Source organism: Schistocerca cancellata, chromosome 4, assembly GCF_023864275.1.
Source record: "Schistocerca cancellata isolate TAMUIC-IGC-003103 chromosome 4, iqSchCanc2.1, whole genome shotgun sequence".
NCBI classification, from domain to species: Eukaryota; Metazoa; Arthropoda; class Insecta; order Orthoptera; family Acrididae; genus Schistocerca; species Schistocerca cancellata.
In genome coordinates, this window is record NC_064629.1 from 276,420,290 (window position 1) to 276,440,180 (window position 19,891).

A 19,891-nucleotide genomic window follows, 5' to 3' on the forward strand; every position below is an offset into this window, starting at 1 on the left:
ATACAACTACAATCTATAATGTTCTGAAGCCTTGGAACAGCATATTTTCTTAATAGCATACTTTTCTAACACAGTTGTGAAGATACCGTAAGCACTTTTGTATTTTCTTGCATCACAACATGTAATTAAAAAATTTGGACGTATTTCTACCACCAAATGAGGTGCCACAAAGGTTAAGACAATGAACTTGTATTTTGGAGGATGGTATGTCAGATTCCTGTCTGATCATACAGATCTAGTTTTTCCACAATTTCCCCTAATATCTTCAGGCAGTGCCAGGATGGCCCTTTGAAAAGGGCCCATCATTCCCCAATATGAGGTTTTGCTCCTCTAAAGACATTAAACCAAAATCTGCCTTCCTTGTGTTTCTGCTGTGTTGTCTAAGCATCTGATCCATTTTATTGAGTCCACCATTCTTTCATATTGACTTATTTCTGAAAATGACACTGATTGTAAAATTAGAGGAATTTCACTTCATTTGGAGGCTTGCTGGCATTCATTCTTCCTGCACACCATTCACAAGTTGAACAGGGAAGAGGGAAATAGTAGTGGTACATGAGGTACCTCCTGCCTGACACCATAAAGTTGCTTTTGGAGTATAAGAAAAAAGTTATGTAACACTCTCATTAGTTGTAACAGTATTACAAAAAGTTGCTACTCACTATTTAGTGGAGATGCTGAGTTGCAGATAGGCACAGTCAGAAGACTGTCACAATATTCTTAAATTACATCCTGGATTTTCCATTGTTTGACTCTTATTACTTGCATAGTTTGTGTTTTTTAACCAGAAACCTCTGTCTTAATACTCTTTTGATCACAGAGAGTTGCTACATTCTGCCACATGTGTTGTGGAGGTAAAAGTAAGCCTGCATTTCTAGTGCAGTTCAGTAGTGTTTGCTCTGTCTCTAATGTCACTTTTACATACTGTTTAGTCAACCAACTAGCCTGGAAGGATCATTTCAATTTTAGGCTATGTTCACATTGTGACTTTACAGCAAGAAAGATTATCAACGTGGGAAGTTTCGTGCTGAATTGGCATAGAACATTATGACATCATTTGAACATTCACTCACTATGGAGAGATGCAAAACATTGAAGATCTGTCTGATAGTGGTTGCGTGGAACCTTCAACATCAGCTAATGATAACTACCACCAAATTATGGCTTCTAGGTACCTTGAGGAGAATACAATAGATCTGTGCACTGCCTTTTGAAGGCAGTTGGTAGGGCTGTGCCAATACAGACAGTATGCAGCCATCTCCATATGAACAATTTTGCTTCCAGGCATCTGTCACGAACCACACTACAAACCCCTGAGCACCATGGTGCACAAAGAAAGTGAGAGAAACAACACATTGAATAGAACGTGGATCAGTAGTGTCTAGTACTCTTCATTTATGAGTGCAGGATTTATCACATCTGTTGATTGAGTGTTGTAGAAAAGTGTGGAGGTGTCCGGGTAACAATGTTTGTGTAAGGCATGTGGGTTCAGCAGGAAGATGAGTCAGTCTTTTTTCAAGCCTGTATTGCACGTGGAGACTGGATACTTCTCATCACTATCGAGGATAATGGGAGGGCAGTGCAGTAATGAGGCAGGATCCTTCAACCCACTGTCAAGCCCTAAAATCAATATTTTGGCATGTGAAAGGAATGATCTGTGGTATCTGCTAACAAGAACCTAAAGGATCATATTTGGTATCAGTTGAAAGTTGCAGTGCATTGATGCAGGACGCCTTCTCACACAGTGGTTGACCTCAGGAGTGATGTTGCTGAAGAGTATGACAAGTCTGACGATCTTGCTGACGGCACAATTAGGGATCCAATAATGTTACAGTGCATGGGGCAGAGTAACACATTATTGAATTAACCCAGAAGCAATTTATTTTTTGCAAATGTACTAAATCTCTAAACTCTGTCCTAATGGGCCTCAGAAGGGACAACAGTACTGGCCGACCACTGTCATCCTCAGCTGGTAGGCATCACTGGTTATTTCTCAGTAAAGTAACGTTTTCAGTTTCATAAGGTTTATTCTTTCTCTCCCTGCTCCCCTTGAATTTAAAGCTCATGCATGTCTGTAGCTATGAGTTATGATCAAAAAGTAACAGGAGTTTTTGTTTTTCTTAAAGAGTCTTTATTTATCAACATCAACTTTGTCCCCTTCATAGGAATCCCTCACAGAAATAATATGCTAGTGCCAGCACTTTTTACAGTCTTTGAAGAACTTCCGAAACTCACTCAAAGAACAGCTTTTACTGAGCAGAACGTGGGGCACATGCCACACCCCAGTAGGTATATGGTTCTCTTTGTAGCTGTACTTAATATCTCTAACTTTTTGTGGGACTCAGATGGCTCCTGATGATCAGTGATTACTCTCTTGGCCTTCTTGGGAGCTCATTTTGCAGTGTTAATGCCAGGAGTAACCAATAAAGAAAATGAGGGAGGGTAACCCACAAATGTGTGTTCTAAGCAAAGAGTAGAAACAAGTAACCAGAAAATTTCAATGTGCTAATACACTCCTGGAAATTGAAATAAGAACACCGTGAATTCATTGTCCCAGGAAGGGGAAACTTTACTGACACATTCCTGGGGTCAGATACATCACATGATCACACTGACAGAACCACAGGCACATAGACACAGGCAACAGAGCATGCACAATGTCGGCACTAGTACAGTGTATATCCACCTTTCGCAGCAATGCAGGCTGCTATTCTCCCATGGAGACAATCGTAGAGATGCTGGATGTAGTCCTGTGGAACGGCTTGCCATGCCATTTCCACCTGCCGCCTCAGTTGGACCAGCGTTCGTGCTGGACGTGCAGACCGCATGAGACGACGCTTCATCCAGTCCCAAACATGCTCAATGGGGGACAGATCCGGAGATCTTGCTGGCCAGGGTAGTTGACTTACACCTTCTAGAGCACGTTGGGTGGCACGGGATACATGCGGACGTGCATTGTCCTGTTGGAACAGCAAGTTCCCTTGCCGGTCTAGGAATGGTAGAACGATGGGTTCGATGACGGTTTGGATGTACCGTGCACTATTCAGTGTCCCCTCGACGATCACCAGTGGTGTACAGCCAGTGTAGGAGATCGCTCCCCACACCATGATGCCAGGTGTTGGCCCTGTGTGCCTCGGTCGTATGCAGTCCTGATTGTGGCGCTCACCTGCACGGCGCCAAACACGCATACGACCATCATTGGCACCAAGGCAGAAGCGACTCTCATCGCTGAAGACGACACGTCTCCATTCGTCCCTCCATTGACGCCTGTCGCGACACCACTGGAGGCGGGCTGCACGATGTTGGGGCGTGAGCGGAAGACAGCCTAACGGTGTGCGGGACCATAGCCCAGCTTCATGGAGACGGTTGCGAATGGTCCTCGCCGATACCCCAGGAGCAACAGTGTCCCTAATTTGCTGGGAAGTGGCGGTGCGGTCCCCTACGGCACTGCGTAGGATCCTACGGTCTCAGCGTGCATCCGTGCGTCGCTGCGGTCCGGTCCCAGGTCGACGGGCACGTGCACCTTCCGCCGACCACTGGCGACAACATCGATGTACTGTGGAGACCTCACGCCCCACGTGTTGAGCAATTCAGCGGTACGTCCACCCGGCCTCCCGCATGCCCACTATACGCCCTCGCTCAAAGTCCGTCAACTGCACATACGGTTCACGTCCACGCTGTCGCGGCATGCTACCAGTGTTAAAGACTGCGATGGAGCTCCGTATGCCACGGCAAACTGGCTGACACTGACGGCGGCGGTGCACAAATGCTGCGCAGCTAGCGCCATTCGACGGCCAACACCGCGGTTCCTGGTGTGTCCGCTGTGCCGTGCATGTGATCATTGCTTGTACAGCCCTCTCGCAGTGTCCGGAGCAAGTATGGTGGGTCTGACACACCGGTGTCAATGTGTTCTTTTTTCCATTTCCAGGAGTGTATATTCTTGCCCTTTCCAGTAGCAAAGAAGAGTTTACAGGGGCTGGCTGGGACACTTATATCAGTGAAATGCCTCTGTAATAGCCTTCTCCTAGTGGAAACTTCTACATACTACTCCAGTTAACAAAGGGGGGGAAAATGGGGGGGGGGGGGGACTATATAGTCACAAATTTTTGCGCAGTGCTAGGAGAGGAGTATCTTCAACAACAAACTAAAAATCCTATTGGGTGAGGTGTGAGCATTGGGGGGGGGGGGCGGCATTTAAATGACTTTTTTTATGTTTTTCTCGAATAATTCTAAAACTGTGGCTCCTAGCACAAATGTTTCCCAGTACCAAATTAGACTACATTAATGTTGTGGAAGAAAGGTCCTATTCGTTTCTTCTCTGAAACTAATAGCTTCCTCATTGCAGATGGAATAATTGCAGATTATTAAAAAATAGTGTTGTAACAATATAAAATTGTTTTATTTTTAATGTTGATTACAAATTAAATGTGTGTAGCAGTGGTGCCATATTAAGGGAAAATTGTGTTCCTGGGGTGATACAGGGCGATTTGGGGGGGGGGGGAGGGGGGGTTGTGAGGAGTAGAAACGTGAGGGGAGGTAGGTCGCTATATGGTGTTCATGCACTTCCTCTTTCGTAGGTCTGGAAACTGGAGATAGAGCAGGTGATTCCCCACTCTGTCTACCCCTCTAGGTCACAAGAAGCAACTACAGGGTGTCTCAGAAAGTTATAGTGACACACACACACACACACACACACAGTTCCCCCAGAACTAGTCCACAAACAGATTTCCTGTGCCATATCCCCACATACCCCAATCCTACCACCACATCCAAGAACCAGCTACGAATGACATCCCCTTTGCCGCCCAATACCACCCCAGAGTGGAACAACTGAACCATAGTCTTTGTCAGTGCTTTCATTATCTATCATGCACCGAAATGGGGGATATCCTACCCAAGACCCTTCTCACCCCTCCGAAAATGGTGTTGCCTCACCCACCCGATCTCTACAACATCCTAGTCCATCCCAATGCCACTCATAATCCTAACCCCTTATCATAGGGAACATATCCCTGTGGAAGACCCAGATACAATATCTGCCCAACCCACCCACTGAGCATTCCCTATTCCAGTCCTGTCACAGGTTTATCCTACCCTAATAGAGGCTGGGCCGCCTGTGCAAGCAACCATGTCATATACCAGCTCTGCTGTAATCATTGCACATCTTCTTATATTGGTATGACTGCCAACCAGCTGTCCACCAGGCTGAATAACAACTGCCAAACTGTGGCCAAGAGGAAAGTGGACCACCCTGTGGCCCAACATGCAGCTGAAAATAACATGGTTTATTTCAGTGGCTGCTTCATAACACGGGCCATCTGGATCCTCCCCTCCACCACCAACTTTTCTGAACTGTGCAGGTGAGAGTTATCCTTACAACACATCCTCTTCTGCTGAAATCTTCCCTTGCCAACATGCCCACCAGTCTTTTCCCCTTCTCTGTTCCTCTCCTTTTCTGCTCCCCACCCCCCTCCCTCCACCACAGCCTCATGACACTGCACCTGGCAACCTTCTCCCTCCACACTCCACCAGACAGTGCTCACTTCTCCCTCTCCACACGTATCCTGCTATCCCGTCCACTTTCCCGCCCCAATCTGGATTGCTACTTCCATTTGTTACAACACAGTTACATTCTGCCCAGAGCTGCTGGAGGTAGTAGTAGTAGTGTGCTGGAGGTAGTGGTTATGTGCATGAGGTCTGGTTGCTTGTGTGGATGTGTGTGTGTTTTGCTTTCTGTGAGTAGCCATCTATCTTTTTCATAATATTGTTTATATTCCAACCTGGCTGAAAGCTCAGATGTGTTACACTCTTTTTGTTGTGCCTGTCTGCAACTCAGTGTGTCATTTTTACAGTGAGTAGCCATCTATCTTTTTCATAATATTATTTATATTCCAACCTAGAATTTCCATTGTTTGAAAGTGGATCCTCTGTGAAACAAGCTGCACTCTGTTAAGTTAATTGGATGTTATTCAGCAACAAGACCGTCTCCAGAACTGAATGAAACATTTAATGGCTGTAATATTCTAGAATCCACTTCAGACTTCCTTAGAGAGAAGATGGACACTTGTGGAATGAACTGTATCACTCTGAAGTGGACAGATGCTGATGCTGTGAAGATTCAGGAACAGTCCACCTACAGAGAATCTTTTGACCTGAGTTGTAAAGGCTAAAGCCTGAAGGGTAATGAGACAGCCAGTTGAAATCACAATAAGAGGTCATGAAAACCAGTATTTTACGGACTATTAAGATGCTATGGACTGTAAGAAACACCTTAATTTTCAAGCAATTTTTTAAAATAACATTTGACTGTTTTTATTATAATATTGAAAAGCCAGACTAAAAAAAAGTCTTAGTTTATATAACCGAACAGACCTTTAAAATCATGAAGATCTTCATCTGAAATTTCTTCTTCCTCTCTGTCACCATTGTTGTTGTCTTCATATATATAAGATTGTTTTTACTGCCATTGAGAGCGTTACTTATGCTGCACTTCTTGAAAGGTTTACGAATAATGTCTTCTCACTCTTGATTGCAACTGTTTTATCTGCTGACACACTTGTGTGATTGTAGACTGTTTTAAAGCTCCTTTCGGTGTGAATTCTTGTTAGGTTTCATCAGTCATACATTTGTTCAACTGCTCTCTCATATATACTTTAAACGATTAATTTTTTGAGATGTCAAAAGGTTGCAATTAGTCCTCACAGAATAATAGCAAGCTCTGTATTTCCCTGTCTCAGTTTCTCTTTCACAGAATTTTTCAAATGACTACTAAAGTGATCTAGCACAAGAAGAGAACTCTTCTTCAGTCAAGCAACTTTCCTTCTCTCTTTCACTCTGTTTATGCATAATTTTATGCAAGCCGTGTCCGTCCAACCATTGTCATGTAAATGAATGCCACCATGTGATGGTATTGCAGAAGGTTTTGGCATTGCTTTGCCCTTGATAATGATCATTGGATTAAGTTTAGTACTATCAGCATAACATGAAAGGACAGCAGTGTAGTGCATTTTTCATGTCTACTTGTTTTTTATAGTTACAGTTTTAGCACCTTTGATGGCAACAGTTTTGTTACTCGGTACATCAAATGTCCAAGGAGTTTCATCCATATCTGCTATTTGGCTGGTTTTGGTTCACTTTTTTAAGTTCATGATGCTTCATAAACCTGTACCTCCAACCAACTCCATGCTTTAAGTCTGTTAAGTTCCACTGTAGCACAAGCTTGTGAGTATGTATCAATTCCAGTGGCATTTTGATGGTGTCCTTGAATCCATTTCAGTACATCATCTTCTAGTTTTGGTCATTTAGCATTTATTCCTCTATTTGCACATTTAGTCTTCCACCCTTTTTCTTTTCAGTTCTGCTTTACTAGATCACCACTCGTGAGTTTTTTTTTTTTATGTTTTGGAGGGTCAAAACGCTGCTCAGCTGCTCTGTTTCCATGTTGTTATACATATACTATTACTTTCAATTTATTGCTTGTATTGTATGAATACCTTTTATTTTTTCCCATTACAAAGGTAGCTACTAACAAAAATATTGTACTATTACCAACAACACAAACCACTTTCAATTCAAGATCAGTGGCACCGTAGACTGTAGTGATGCAGTGGGCAGGAGGGAGGCAGAGTGTTAGTAAGCTTGTGAATCCCTGCAACTTATGTTTGTTGCATCAGTGCACTGCTGCTGTCAGTGGAATCCATTGTTGCCAGATAGAGACAGGTTTCCTGCAGCATCGAATATATGGCCGTTTTTAATACGGCCAGGAATTTTAAATGAAACACTGGACATTTTTATATTGATTCTGAGTATAAGATGCACCTGAATTTTGGAGGCAATGTCTTGAAGAAAAAAGTGCATCTTATAGTTAGTAAAATACAGTAATTGCCCCAACATCTTCCACAGAAGTGTGGGAATCAGTAAGCAGGATTTCAGCGAAAGATAGGGCAATTCACCTGACAGCCATTTTAAAACAATGAGGTGCTCAACAAATACACCACATGAGGCAACACACACAGTGGCACAATATTTCTACAGAATAACACCTTGTCTGAGCCAGAGATTGGATTTTTGTGCTACAAGTAAGACCTGGTGATGCCCCGAGTTAATATTTACTCTAACAAAGAATTAAAATTACAGCCTGCCCTTCTTCTTGAATTCTATTCTACATTCACTACTTCCCATGAAATCACTCCAGAATGATATGCGATTCTTTAGGACTAGTTACGACATCTATGCTAGGTATGGAAAGAAATCTTAGTTACCTTTTGTAACAAGTTCTGGTCTGAGGGGCAATACCCTGACTCATGGAAAGAAGCTGTCACAGTTCCTCTCCTAAATCTGGGGAGGGATGGCCTGCATGTAAGTTACTGTCATGTTACAGCCCTCATGAAATTTTGCAGAAAAGTTGTAGACTACTAGATAGGAGTATGGGAATAGCTATTACAAATGCTATGATTATAGTAAAATAGCCACAGGTATTTTTGGGACCACTACTGTTAATGACATGTTTCAAAAATATCATCATCAGATTCTGAAAAGAGATTTTTACAAAACCAATTACAAGTTTCAAACACATTGTACAAATGTGGTATAGCCAGATATTAAACATACTAGTTAAGTGAACAGACACACTACAGTGTACTGAGTGAAGTTCAGTGTGTGTAATTGAAGAGGAACTGAACATCCGTCACTGGAGAGCCACCCAAGGAAACTAAAGTAGCTGTAAGGTGGCAACATATCATACTCAAGTGAAGCCAATGAATACCAAAAGATGTGTACAGAAAGGCACTTTTTTTTTGTAATTACTACTGCTTTGCTCCACTGTAAACATTAGGCTAGTTTTATAATGTGGTACTTGATGTACTTTTATTGGTTGTAGCCACTGTTTATTATGGTATACAGAACAGAAACCGGAGTTTACCCCTGAAACATTGTTTTTATCCTTTTACATTTTACTGCATACTGTATTCACTAAGTTGGTGCTGTGCCATTTTTAGTTGTGCAAAATTTCATTACGTACAATAGACAGATATTGCTACAAATTGTACTTCATAACCAGAACCTATAGTGCAAGGCCTCACATTGCACACTAATTTTTATGTTATTAATTATGTGGAACAAAGCAGTAGTAATTACAAAAAAAGTCCCATTCTGTATGCGTTTTTTGGCATTCATTGGCTTTGGTTGTGTACAAGATGTTGCTACCTAGTGACAACTTCAGTTTTCTTGCGTGGCTCTCCAGCCAGAGATGTTCAGTTCCTATTCAATATGGTACACTTAAGTTGACTCATTACATTGTATGGCACGTGTCCCTTAATTGGTACATATAATACCTGGCTATACCACACTTGTACAATGTGTTCACAACTTGTAATTGGTTTTGTAAAAATCTCTTTTCAGAATATGATATTGATATTTTTGAAATGTGTCATTAAAAAGAGTGGTCACGAAACTATCTGTTGCTATTTTACTATTATTGTGGTGTCCATAATAGTTGTGTTCATGCTCTTATCTAGTATCAACATGGGCGCACATCTCATTTGCGAGTTTATATCACAAATGCATTGTAGGCTACGTGGTTAACAAGTATTTTATGTGGACCTTGTAAATAAGAAATGTAACCAGTTCCCTCCAATGTGGATTTAGAAAAACACTGGTCTACTTTTGACATCTTAGTGTTCATAGAGGCAATTAGTCAAAATCATTCCTGTGGAAATGTAATCTTATAGCAGTATTCGTAGACATCCACCAATCACATCGTATTGGTAAGAGGTACTACATCATGGTTCAGTTGCATGATTGATGCTTCTGTGGTCATCTCCCCCACCTACTGAGATCTTTTCTCTGAAAGTGCTATTTTAGATGTGGAATTGCCACTACCAATGGGTTTTATGTAACCTACAATGCCTTCAAAAACTGTGCATGAGATTTTCATACTCTTGCACTTGCTATGTGCAATCTAGGAGTCCTACAGAAAAAGGAACAGAATCTTCTTGCATGAAATTTAAAGTACTTAAATTTTGTACTGGGATACGTTTTCACAGGAGGCCACTGTTTTCAAGTTATTCAAGAGAAACACATTTGACGGTCAAATTTGTATGTTTTTCTTGAATAATTCGAGAACTATGGCATCTAGTGTCAGTGCAACCTTCATACCCTAAAATGTGCATTATAAGCGTATCCGGTTAATTACTGGGCCAGCCATACTCATACGTGCAGAAGTTGGGGAGTAGCAACCAGCTATCTGGTGACAACTACTCACTGTGAAAAATTCCTACAGCATAACATATCTGCACATGCTAGAGAATGCATATCCAAAGGTTTTATCATATTTCAGAGTTGTTGATTCTTTCCCATTTTTTATACCAGTGGTCAGCCAGCCACATTTATCTGAATTTCAGTTGTATGCTCTTCCCTTTCATCTTCGAGATTTTAATCAAGATACATTTTATTGCAAGACTGTAACTGTTCTTTTAACACGTTCAAAAGAAAGCTCTTATGTTTTTCAAGTCACGAATCCAACAAGAAATTTGTGTGGGCCTAATAACTGTACAATTTGGCACCCTTAACTCATACCAATCAACCATTCCATTGTAAGACAGGAAAGCAATATGGCAAAAGTGTATGTGTAACACATCAGCGACCAAGCCCAAGCATAGCGCAGGCCACAATGCTGTATTCAAAATACTGCATCCAAGTGTAGCTCGGGGCATGACTTTCTTGACGCACAAGCCATCTTTCAATCAAAAACTGGACTCATGTCATCTGAGAATAATGTATGGACACCTCATTACCTGTCCCTTGACACGTGCCGCCTTCTGTTGTCAATTTCTAGAATTATTTCCGAAGAAATATTAGCGAACGTAACAGCTTCTGTCTTGAATAGCTGAGACAATATTTGATCGTGTTGACATAGTTTTGTGCATGTCCTCATCACGTTTCACAGTATGCTGCAATTCTGCTACAAATAAATCATGTTTATTGAATGAACAAGAAATTTTGGTAGCTCAAGAGGAAGAAATTGTTCAGTAACTCAATTTTTAAAGGATAATTATACTTTCTGTTATCATTATTTTAATATCAAAGAACTAAAGTAAATATGAAAAACAAATCTTGAAGTTTGTTTTCTTAGTACATAATAATCTTGAAGATAAATCAATCACATATGTGCCAGTAACGCTTTAGATAATGCCCAGTTTTCTAGGCCTGACATTATAAGTGTGAAGTGAAACTGTAAAGAATTAAAATTCATCAATATATTGAGAATAATAATGAAGTTTTAACTGGATAAGGGGTTGTAGTATAACCGTTATACTGTTTGCAGAATAATATTTCATTTTGTGTCAGTTCTTGTCCAATGTAAGTGGGTAATAATTTATTTTCTGGTCACTGCAAATTGAACACTAATAAGTACAAGTTATATACAGTCCAGTGACATCAATGTGGCCACCACCTATGTTCAATGTCAACATGCAATAACCACTCATGGACGGCAGGTGGCAGCTCTAGCTCTGGAGGGTATATTAAGTGTGTCGGAGGACGCATAATGTGGAAATGGAATTATTTATCTGACATCCAAGAGGATATGATCATTGGTTTTTCTACCGAGGGTGAAAGCATTTCCAAAACAACTAAGTTTGTAAACTGCTTGTATGCCGCAGTGGTTAAAGTATACCGTGGAAGGCAAAATAGTACTACCAAAAACCAGTACTGAGACAACTGTGATGCCCTACAGGCCAAAGATGATGGGTTAATAATGGCTTTGGAGATATGTATGGTTGAATAAGCATGCAACTGTTGAGTAAGTGGTCACCCAGATGAACGAAGTGGCTAGCAGTAGAGTCTCCTCAATGACTGTTCAGTGAAGATTGCTGCATGTGACCTCCGCAGCAGGTGCCTGGTTCTTGCACCCATGTTGCCTGCCATTTACCTGTGACGAAAGCTGGAATTAGCACACCAGTACCACAACTGGATGTCCATTGAGTAGCGACAGCTGGACATTTAAGATGAATTAATTTTATGCTTCAATGGAGAAATGGCTGTTGGTGTGCACAGTGTGAAATGTCTGAAAGCAGACACCTTGCAACTAACACCCTGCAACTAGGAGTAAGTGTTATGGCTTGGAGAATGTTTTTGTTGCACTTCCTGGGTGATCTCGTTGTACTGGAAGGCAAAATGGATCAACACAAGTATGCATCTATCTTTGGGGACCATGTCCATCCCTACATGTAGTTTGTTTTTCTTCAGCATGATGGTATCTACCAGCAGGACAATGCAGTGTCTCTCATAGCTCGCAGTGTACGTGCATGGTTTGAAGAGTACCAAACTCCCTAGATTTAAACACAATCGAGAAGCTATGGGACCCTCTTGATCAGGCTGTTCATGCCATAGATCTTCAACTGAGAAACCTAGCACAGCTGACCATGACACTGGCGTCGGAATGGCTCCAGATCCCTATCGGAACCTTCCAGAACCTCACTGACACTCTTCCTGCATTTGTCGCACCGAAAAAGGTGGTTCTTCGGGCTTTTGACAGGTGGTCACTTCAAAATTAGGCTTAGTGTGCTGCAGGTTCAAATTAATGTTTACACTCATTTTTACCTTTCATGTTGTTGTATTTGTATTATCTTTGTGACAATGTATTTGCTGTGAACTGAACAGCATCTCAATGGCACCAACGTGATATGTTCCTGGTGTCAGGAAAACAAAATTTTGATCTACAGATATATGAATAACATAGGAAATGTCTTTCAGTACTTACAGCATTCATTATGTGGTCTCCTTATTGTGTAAAATTATCCTAAATATTATATACATGGGGAACCTGAATTCCACTTACAAAATTTTGAATGTTGTTCAGGGAAGTTTTCTGAGTACTTGTGATCACTGGGGACTCATTACAGCATATTAATATAATTATTAGACCTTGGACTTTTAGGTTCTAAAAATCTTAAATTAGGTACCTAAAATAGTTTCTATCACATACAAAAAATAGGTTATATAGATAAGAATATAGGTGACCAAAATCTGACATTTTATTGTCTAGAAAGATAAATATATTGACAAAAATCCACATTTTACGAGGGCAGTTCAATAAGTAATGCAACACATTTTTTTTCTCGGCCAATTTTGGTTGAAAAAACTGGAAATTTCTTGTGGAATATTTTCAAACTTTCCCGCTTCGTCTCGTATAGTTTCATTGACTTCCGACAGGTGGCAGCGCTGTACAGAGCTGTTAAAATGGCGTCTGTAACGGATGTGCGTTGCAAACAACGGGCAGTGATCGAGTTTCTTTTGGCGGAAAACCAGGGCATCTCAGATATTCATAGGCGCTTGCATAATGTCTACGGTGATCTGGCAGTGGACGAAAGCACGGTGAGTCGTTGGGCAAAGCGTGTGTCATCATCGCCGCAAGGTCAAGCAAGACTGTCTGATCTCCTGCGTGCGGGCCGGCCGTGCACAGCTGTGACTCCTGCAATGGCGGAGCGTGCGAACACACTCGTTCGAGATGATCGACGGATCACCATCAAACAACTCAGTGCTCAACTTGACATCTCTGTTGGTAGTGCTGTCACAATTGTTCACAAAAATCTGAATGAACTTCTCCTTCTTCATGACAACGCAAGACCTCACACAAGTCTTCGCACCCGAGAGGAGCTCACAAAACTTCGGTGGACTGTTCTTCCTCAAGCACCCTACAGCCCCGATCTCGCACCATCGGATTTCCATATGTTTGGCCCAATGAAGGACGCAATCCGTGGGAGGCACTACGCGGATGATGAAGAAGTTATTGATGCAGTACGACGTTGGCTTCGACATCGACCAGTGGAATGGTACCGTGCAGGCATACAGGCCCTCATTTCAAGGTGGCGTAAGGCCGTAGCATTGAATGGAGATTACGTTGAAAAATAGTGTTGTGTAGCTAAAAGATTGGGGAATAACCTGGTGTATTTCAATACTGAATAAAACAACCCCTGTTTCAGAAAAAAAATGTGTTGCATTACTTATTGAACTGCCCTCGTATTATTGTCCATGTCCATATTTACGGTCAAAGTAAATAACTAACTCTTTCTCCAGATTTTCCATTTAAAAACTGCATCTATTGTCTGTTAATAGCATCTCATAGGCTGAGAATGAGCATTTCACGTCAACAGATGTCACCAGAGGATATTTAAATGATGGTATTAGGCGCAGTGGGACCACACACTTATGTTCAGTTGATTTACCTGATAAGATGTCAGCCACTGTGCAGAGGGGGAGGGGGGGGGGTTAATCCTGTTTGTTTTTATTATTTTTTTTTATTTTTATTTTTTTTTTTTTTTTTTTTTGCACTGTCTTTAGTTCTTCACTAAAGTTCATACCCATAGTACCTGGAACCAAGTTTATTTTTCTGTCACCTCTTCTATCATTCGCAGTTGTATGTAGACAGGTTTGTCTGAACACTCTATAGAGCATTAATAATAGGGACCAAAAATGCATAATGAGATTTTGTGTGTGCAATGTCGTTGGAGAGTTCTTTAGAAGATCTTTAGCTGAATAATGCTCACTGCCTCCTCCCGCAATTTGAGAACATGTTTCAAATGCTCGCTGTAATATTTCCTGGACTCTAGCCATGTTCCCCTGTGATTAAGTATGTGTTCTGGTGGAAGTGGTACGTTGGGAAGTTCCTCTCAAAGTAACTGGATTCTTGTAGGTGCTTTAATAAAAACCTTTTTGATGGTTGAAACTAGCATATTTACATATCAATATTTATGTATCATCTCAGCTACATATTATGGCATGGATTACAAGTACTTTATTTTCATCTGGACTGTTGGGGAAATGTAATTTGAGGGCTTTATTAACAGAGTGAGCAATTGTTTCCTGGTTAGTCTTTTTTAGCTCCTTGCAGCATTCCAGATGAGGTACAGAGCGAGTGTCAGGATTTAACTTTCCAACAATCAAATTAGCCACATACCGACCTTGTCTGCCAGTTGTCTCATCAGCAGAGATCCACATATATGAATCTCTTCCCTTATCCCGCTCAATGTATTTTCGTATAAAGTGTCTAAATAGTTCTTTCTCAGTGTGGATTCTGATGGAATGTTGCAGTGACAGTATTTCTCTACAAAACTTTTGGACTGGCTATTTTCAACTGCATTGAATGGCATATTTGCTGCAACAATGGCTCGATACGGGTCAAGATGAAATTTGTTTCTGTTTGTTGCATTTGGAGTAGTTACAAACATTTGTTTCAAGTTTTATTTATTTTTTAAATTTGCCTGGTGTTTAATCCCTGCAACATAAATGCGACCTCTGGTCAGGACATACCTAAAAACAAAAATAAATGAGAAATAGTTTGTGGAAGTATTTAAATAAGAGATCTGCTTAGCAAAATTAACCTCCATTAAGGGTTTAGAAACAATATTTTCTCATTCGCATGTGTCTGGTCCAAGTTAACTTGGGAAAAACAGTGGCATCACTGTTCTTTGAGTGGGCGTAGCAGATAAAAGGTTAACGTTTTAATTGCGTCTTTGTTGTACACAGTGCAGTGAATAACTCTTCTGTCTGTAGAAAAAGCAGTAAATTCTTGTAACCACTCTGAATCAGAGATGATTTGGGATTGGCTACTTTCGTCATGCTTGACTTTCCACAAATACACTGTCAGTGTGAAATATTTCACCACATCCAAGCAACACTCTGACCGACTGAATGAAGACAGTGCTTGTGTTTTAAGCAGGCTGTTCCGACAGGGCAAGAAGCACTGGAGGCAGCTCACAAGGCTCCTCCGTGCCCTGCCTGTCCATTTGATGATTCACAGCAAACCACCACGCTCTGCAGAGCATGGCGGGCTATAACAGCCTGGCTTATTCTGTCATCGTCTGACTCACGATTGGTGTTCACGCATGCAAACAAAGCAGTTATCATTCAAGTACTGTTTTCTAAGTAGCCGGGAAGACCAGAAGAGTAGTTTTAGTCATGCAAATTTTATTTGACTGTCAAGTTCTAACATGAAATTAGGTATTTTTAGGTGCTGTAAAACTAGCATTTTCGGTCATAAATTGGTGTAATTTGTGTATGTGCAACTTCTATTGCCTTTATTTAATGAAAATAGGTTTTTACCTAAAATCCGAGGTCTAGTAATTATTTGTTCAGCTTGTTATCCTAATCATCATGGTTTCTGCGAAAGTACCTTCTCAGCAGTGAAAAAGCCTATCGTATGCAGCACCAAAATGGACAACACAAAACACAGTTTAACGCAACACCCCTCGATGCAACACATCACTATAGGAACTGTTCAGCATAAAATCATTGTGCTTTATGTAAACATATACATGAAGTGCATATTGGCCAACTCATCATCTGTAAATACTTTGGAATAAAGGAGATCACTCAACGAAAAGCAGAAGCATTGAGTCATGACAGGTGCACGCAAAAAGTAAGAACTTGTTAGCTTTCAGAGTAATCCTTTTTGAGGAAGAGCACATGCATGCACCCTTACACGGCACCAGCTGGTATAACGATGCAAGTGCTGCATTTTGACTGGTTCACTAGGTTGGGATTGGGGGTTGCGTTGGGTGGGGTGGGTAGAGGAAGAGAGAGGTGGGAGGCAGGTAGATGGGTTAGGGGTAGGTGGCTAGTGGCTGAGAGGGAGGGAACTGGTTTGCCAGGGATGGGGGGGAAGGGTGGTGGCAGGTGCACAGGCTAAGCATTTGTGCACAGTTGTTGGATCCAGTGGGGAATGGTTCACACTGAAGGTGATGTGGGGATGTGAATTGGGATGGGGTGACAGACTGGAGGAAGGGGAAACTACTGCCTGGGAGATGTGGGGACAGTGGGTTACTGGAGATACAAGCCAGGACAATTATGGGAGTGAAGGATGTGTTGCAAGGATAACTCCCATCTGTGTAATTCTGGGAAGCTGATGATGGAGAGGAGAATCCAGATGGCTCGGGTTGTCACATGGCTATTGAAATTGAGCATGTTATGCTCAGCTGCATTTTGTGTGATTTGGTGGAAAACTTTGTTTTTGGCAACAGTTTGGCCATCTGAAGAGACCGGGCCGCCTTTGAAAGCACCCATGTCTTGTACTAACTGTGCTGCAAACGCTGTACAGCTTTTTATGTTGGTATGACTACAAAACCATCAAACGAGGTGGTGCAGTGGTTAGCACATTGGACTCGCATTCTGGTGGTCAATGGTTGAAACCTGTGTCGGGTCGCCCTTATTTAGGTTTTTCATGATTTCCCTAAATTGCTTCAGGGATTGTTCCTTTGAAAGGGCATGGCTCAATTCCTTCCCCATCCTTTCCTAATGTAATGGGATCGATGACCTCACTGTTTGGTCCCCTCCCCCTTATCAACCAAACTACCAATTACCAAACCACCAGGATGAAGGATCACCACCAAACTGTTGCCAAGAACAAAGTTGACCACCCAGTGGCACAACATGCAGTTGAGCATAACTGTTCAATGTCAATGGCTGCATCACAATCTGTGCCATCTGGATCCTCCTCCCCCACAACCAGCTTCTCTGAGCGACATAGATGAGAATTATCCTTTGCAACAAATCTTTCACTCCTGTAATCATCCTGCCCTCAGTCTCTTGTAACCCACTATTCCCGCACCCTCCACCCAACAGTTTCGCCATCTCTGACCTGTCACCTCCTCCCACTTCATGTCTCCACATCACCTTCAGGGTGTGCCGCTCTTCACCAGCTTCAGCAACCATGCACGTGTGCCACCCCTTCGTCCAACCTTCCTAGCCAGCAAACCAGGTGTGTGAGTGAGTGTGTGCAAGCAAATTATTTGGATTGTGATGGAACGTAATTATATTCCTGAACTGTGCTGTATATTTAGTGACTGTGGGCACAACGGTGTGTAGTTGGACTTGACTTGTAGTGTGGGGTGTTGACAGTGAACAAGTGTACTGTCTTCACAAACAGTATAAAAATTATTGTTGTTGTGTGAGATGTGTATGTGTATGCTCCTCGGGTAATGTTGAGCCACTTGGGGGTTTTTAATCTTGAGAATCCAGGGGTGTACTATAAATAAATTGAAAGTAACTGGTTTTTATGTTTTCATTATTTTGTAATCAAAGTTAATTGTTAATTTTTTTGAACATATAGGTGGTAGAAAATGATAATGACCTAAGGCAATTAGGCGCATATCCTGCAATGTAATGTGATGGGCTCAAGAACATTTTGTACATGATGGCATGCCACTGGGGCTGGCAGTTCAGTACATCTGAAAGTTGGTAGACTGATTAGAGACTTAAGTTTGTCTGCCTGTGGCATCTGTGGCAGTGTGTTGAATATGTAGAGAAAGAAATGGTAATTTTTGATGTTTATTAATTCTCAGATTCTTATGGTGTGTAACTTTTTGTGGCCTAGGAATGGACAACATGGAAGAATAGGTGGCAGTCAGTGAAATATTGGTGAGGAGAATGTGGTGCATGACAAAGGATTAGCCATTTTACTTCACATTGTGTGTGGGTAATGGTTATAGACAACATGAGGCCACTTTCTGTTATCCACTGGTGAATATCCAATGAGAATTTAGAATTTTTAGTTATAGAGTATAAACATGACAACTTATGAGATAGTGTTGCACCAGTGGAGGAAAGCATGTTGGATCCACTACCGGAGAACATCATCCATTTTGCGTAGAGATGATGTGGAATGGTGCTATGGGCATTATAATGATAAAGTATCATTCTAATACCTTTTTCATGTGTCGTTTAATGTGAATGTTATTAACAAATTATTGAAATTGTCCACTTCTGACTTATGTTGTAGTGGAATCCATTTATTGCCAGAATAATAATAAATGACTAGATAAGGAACACAAACTAAGTGTTTTTGATTTATTTATATATTGTATGGAGACATGCTGCAAAATTCTTCACATGTCCATTGTTTCAGAATGCTTAGGGAGGAAAGAGATTTAGAATTGCAATACAGTCACGTAGTGTTTCAGATCTCAGTTATACATGGTAGCTTTGCTGTGGCTAACATTAACTCCCAACATTCAGTTCACATGTGATAACACATCTTAGTTATAGACAAAACATTCATTGATAGTCACTAAAAATATGAAGAATTAAGTTGTTCTGTTGCAGAACACCTATTGAAGGTTTTCAACTGGCTTCATAGTGAAAAATTAATTGTAAATTAAATAGTTTTTATTTTCTTTGCAGGAGCGAAACACAGACGCAGTGTCAGAGGGAACAAAGCCAAAAAAGGTCAGGCAGAAGATTAGTTGGCCGTAAAAATAGGAAAAGAAGCTATTTTTATCATCAGTGCCTACCATACTTCTCCCCGAAGAGTCTGATAATGCTATAATGTTATGAAGATAGAGTATTCAGGAAAGCATGTATGCTTCATATACATAATTAAATACATACAGTTCATGTGTAGGGTCCGTTTTGTGTACTTTGTGCTTGTGCACTGTGCAGTGTAAGCTCATTATGTGAAAAAAGTCCTGTCATGCAGCTAACTAACCATTTGTACAAAGAATAACATGGAGCAGTGATTAATGAACTGGAACTGTCGGATATTCTATTATCCATAAGAACTGTAGCAGATTGTCAGTTGTTCTTGGTGGTGTACTGTACGTGATGACAATGCACTCAAGTGCAAAACTGAAGATTCTCTTTTTATATACTCTTTAAATTGCTAAAGTTTTATGGGGAGTTTGCAGTCTCAAATGGTACTCCAGATTCTTGCACTTCAGTACCCACAGTCTTAATGTTTATTACCTTAATATGTAGCTTTCAAAATGGTTCAAATGGCTCTGAGCACTATGGGACTCAACTGCTGAGGTCATTAGTCCCCTAGAACTTAGAACTAGTTAAACCGAACTAACCTAAGGACATCACAAACATCCATGCCCGAGGCAGGATTCGAACCTGC

General features: G+C 41.2%; 1 protein-coding gene across 1 annotated transcript in view; it reads left to right on the plus strand.

Moving 5' to 3' along the window:
• LOC126185070 (corepressor interacting with RBPJ 1-like) overlaps positions 1 to 19,389 on the plus strand; it is a 54,495-nt gene extending 35,106 nt beyond the window's left edge. The window contains exon 4 of the mRNA XM_049927835.1: positions 19,177 to 19,389. Coding sequence (XP_049783792.1) covers positions 19,177 to 19,248 — 72 coding nt within the window. The 3' untranslated portion in view covers positions 19,249 to 19,389. The remainder of the gene's footprint in view (positions 1 to 19,176) is intronic.
• Positions 19,390 to 19,891: the final 502 nt, after the last annotated feature.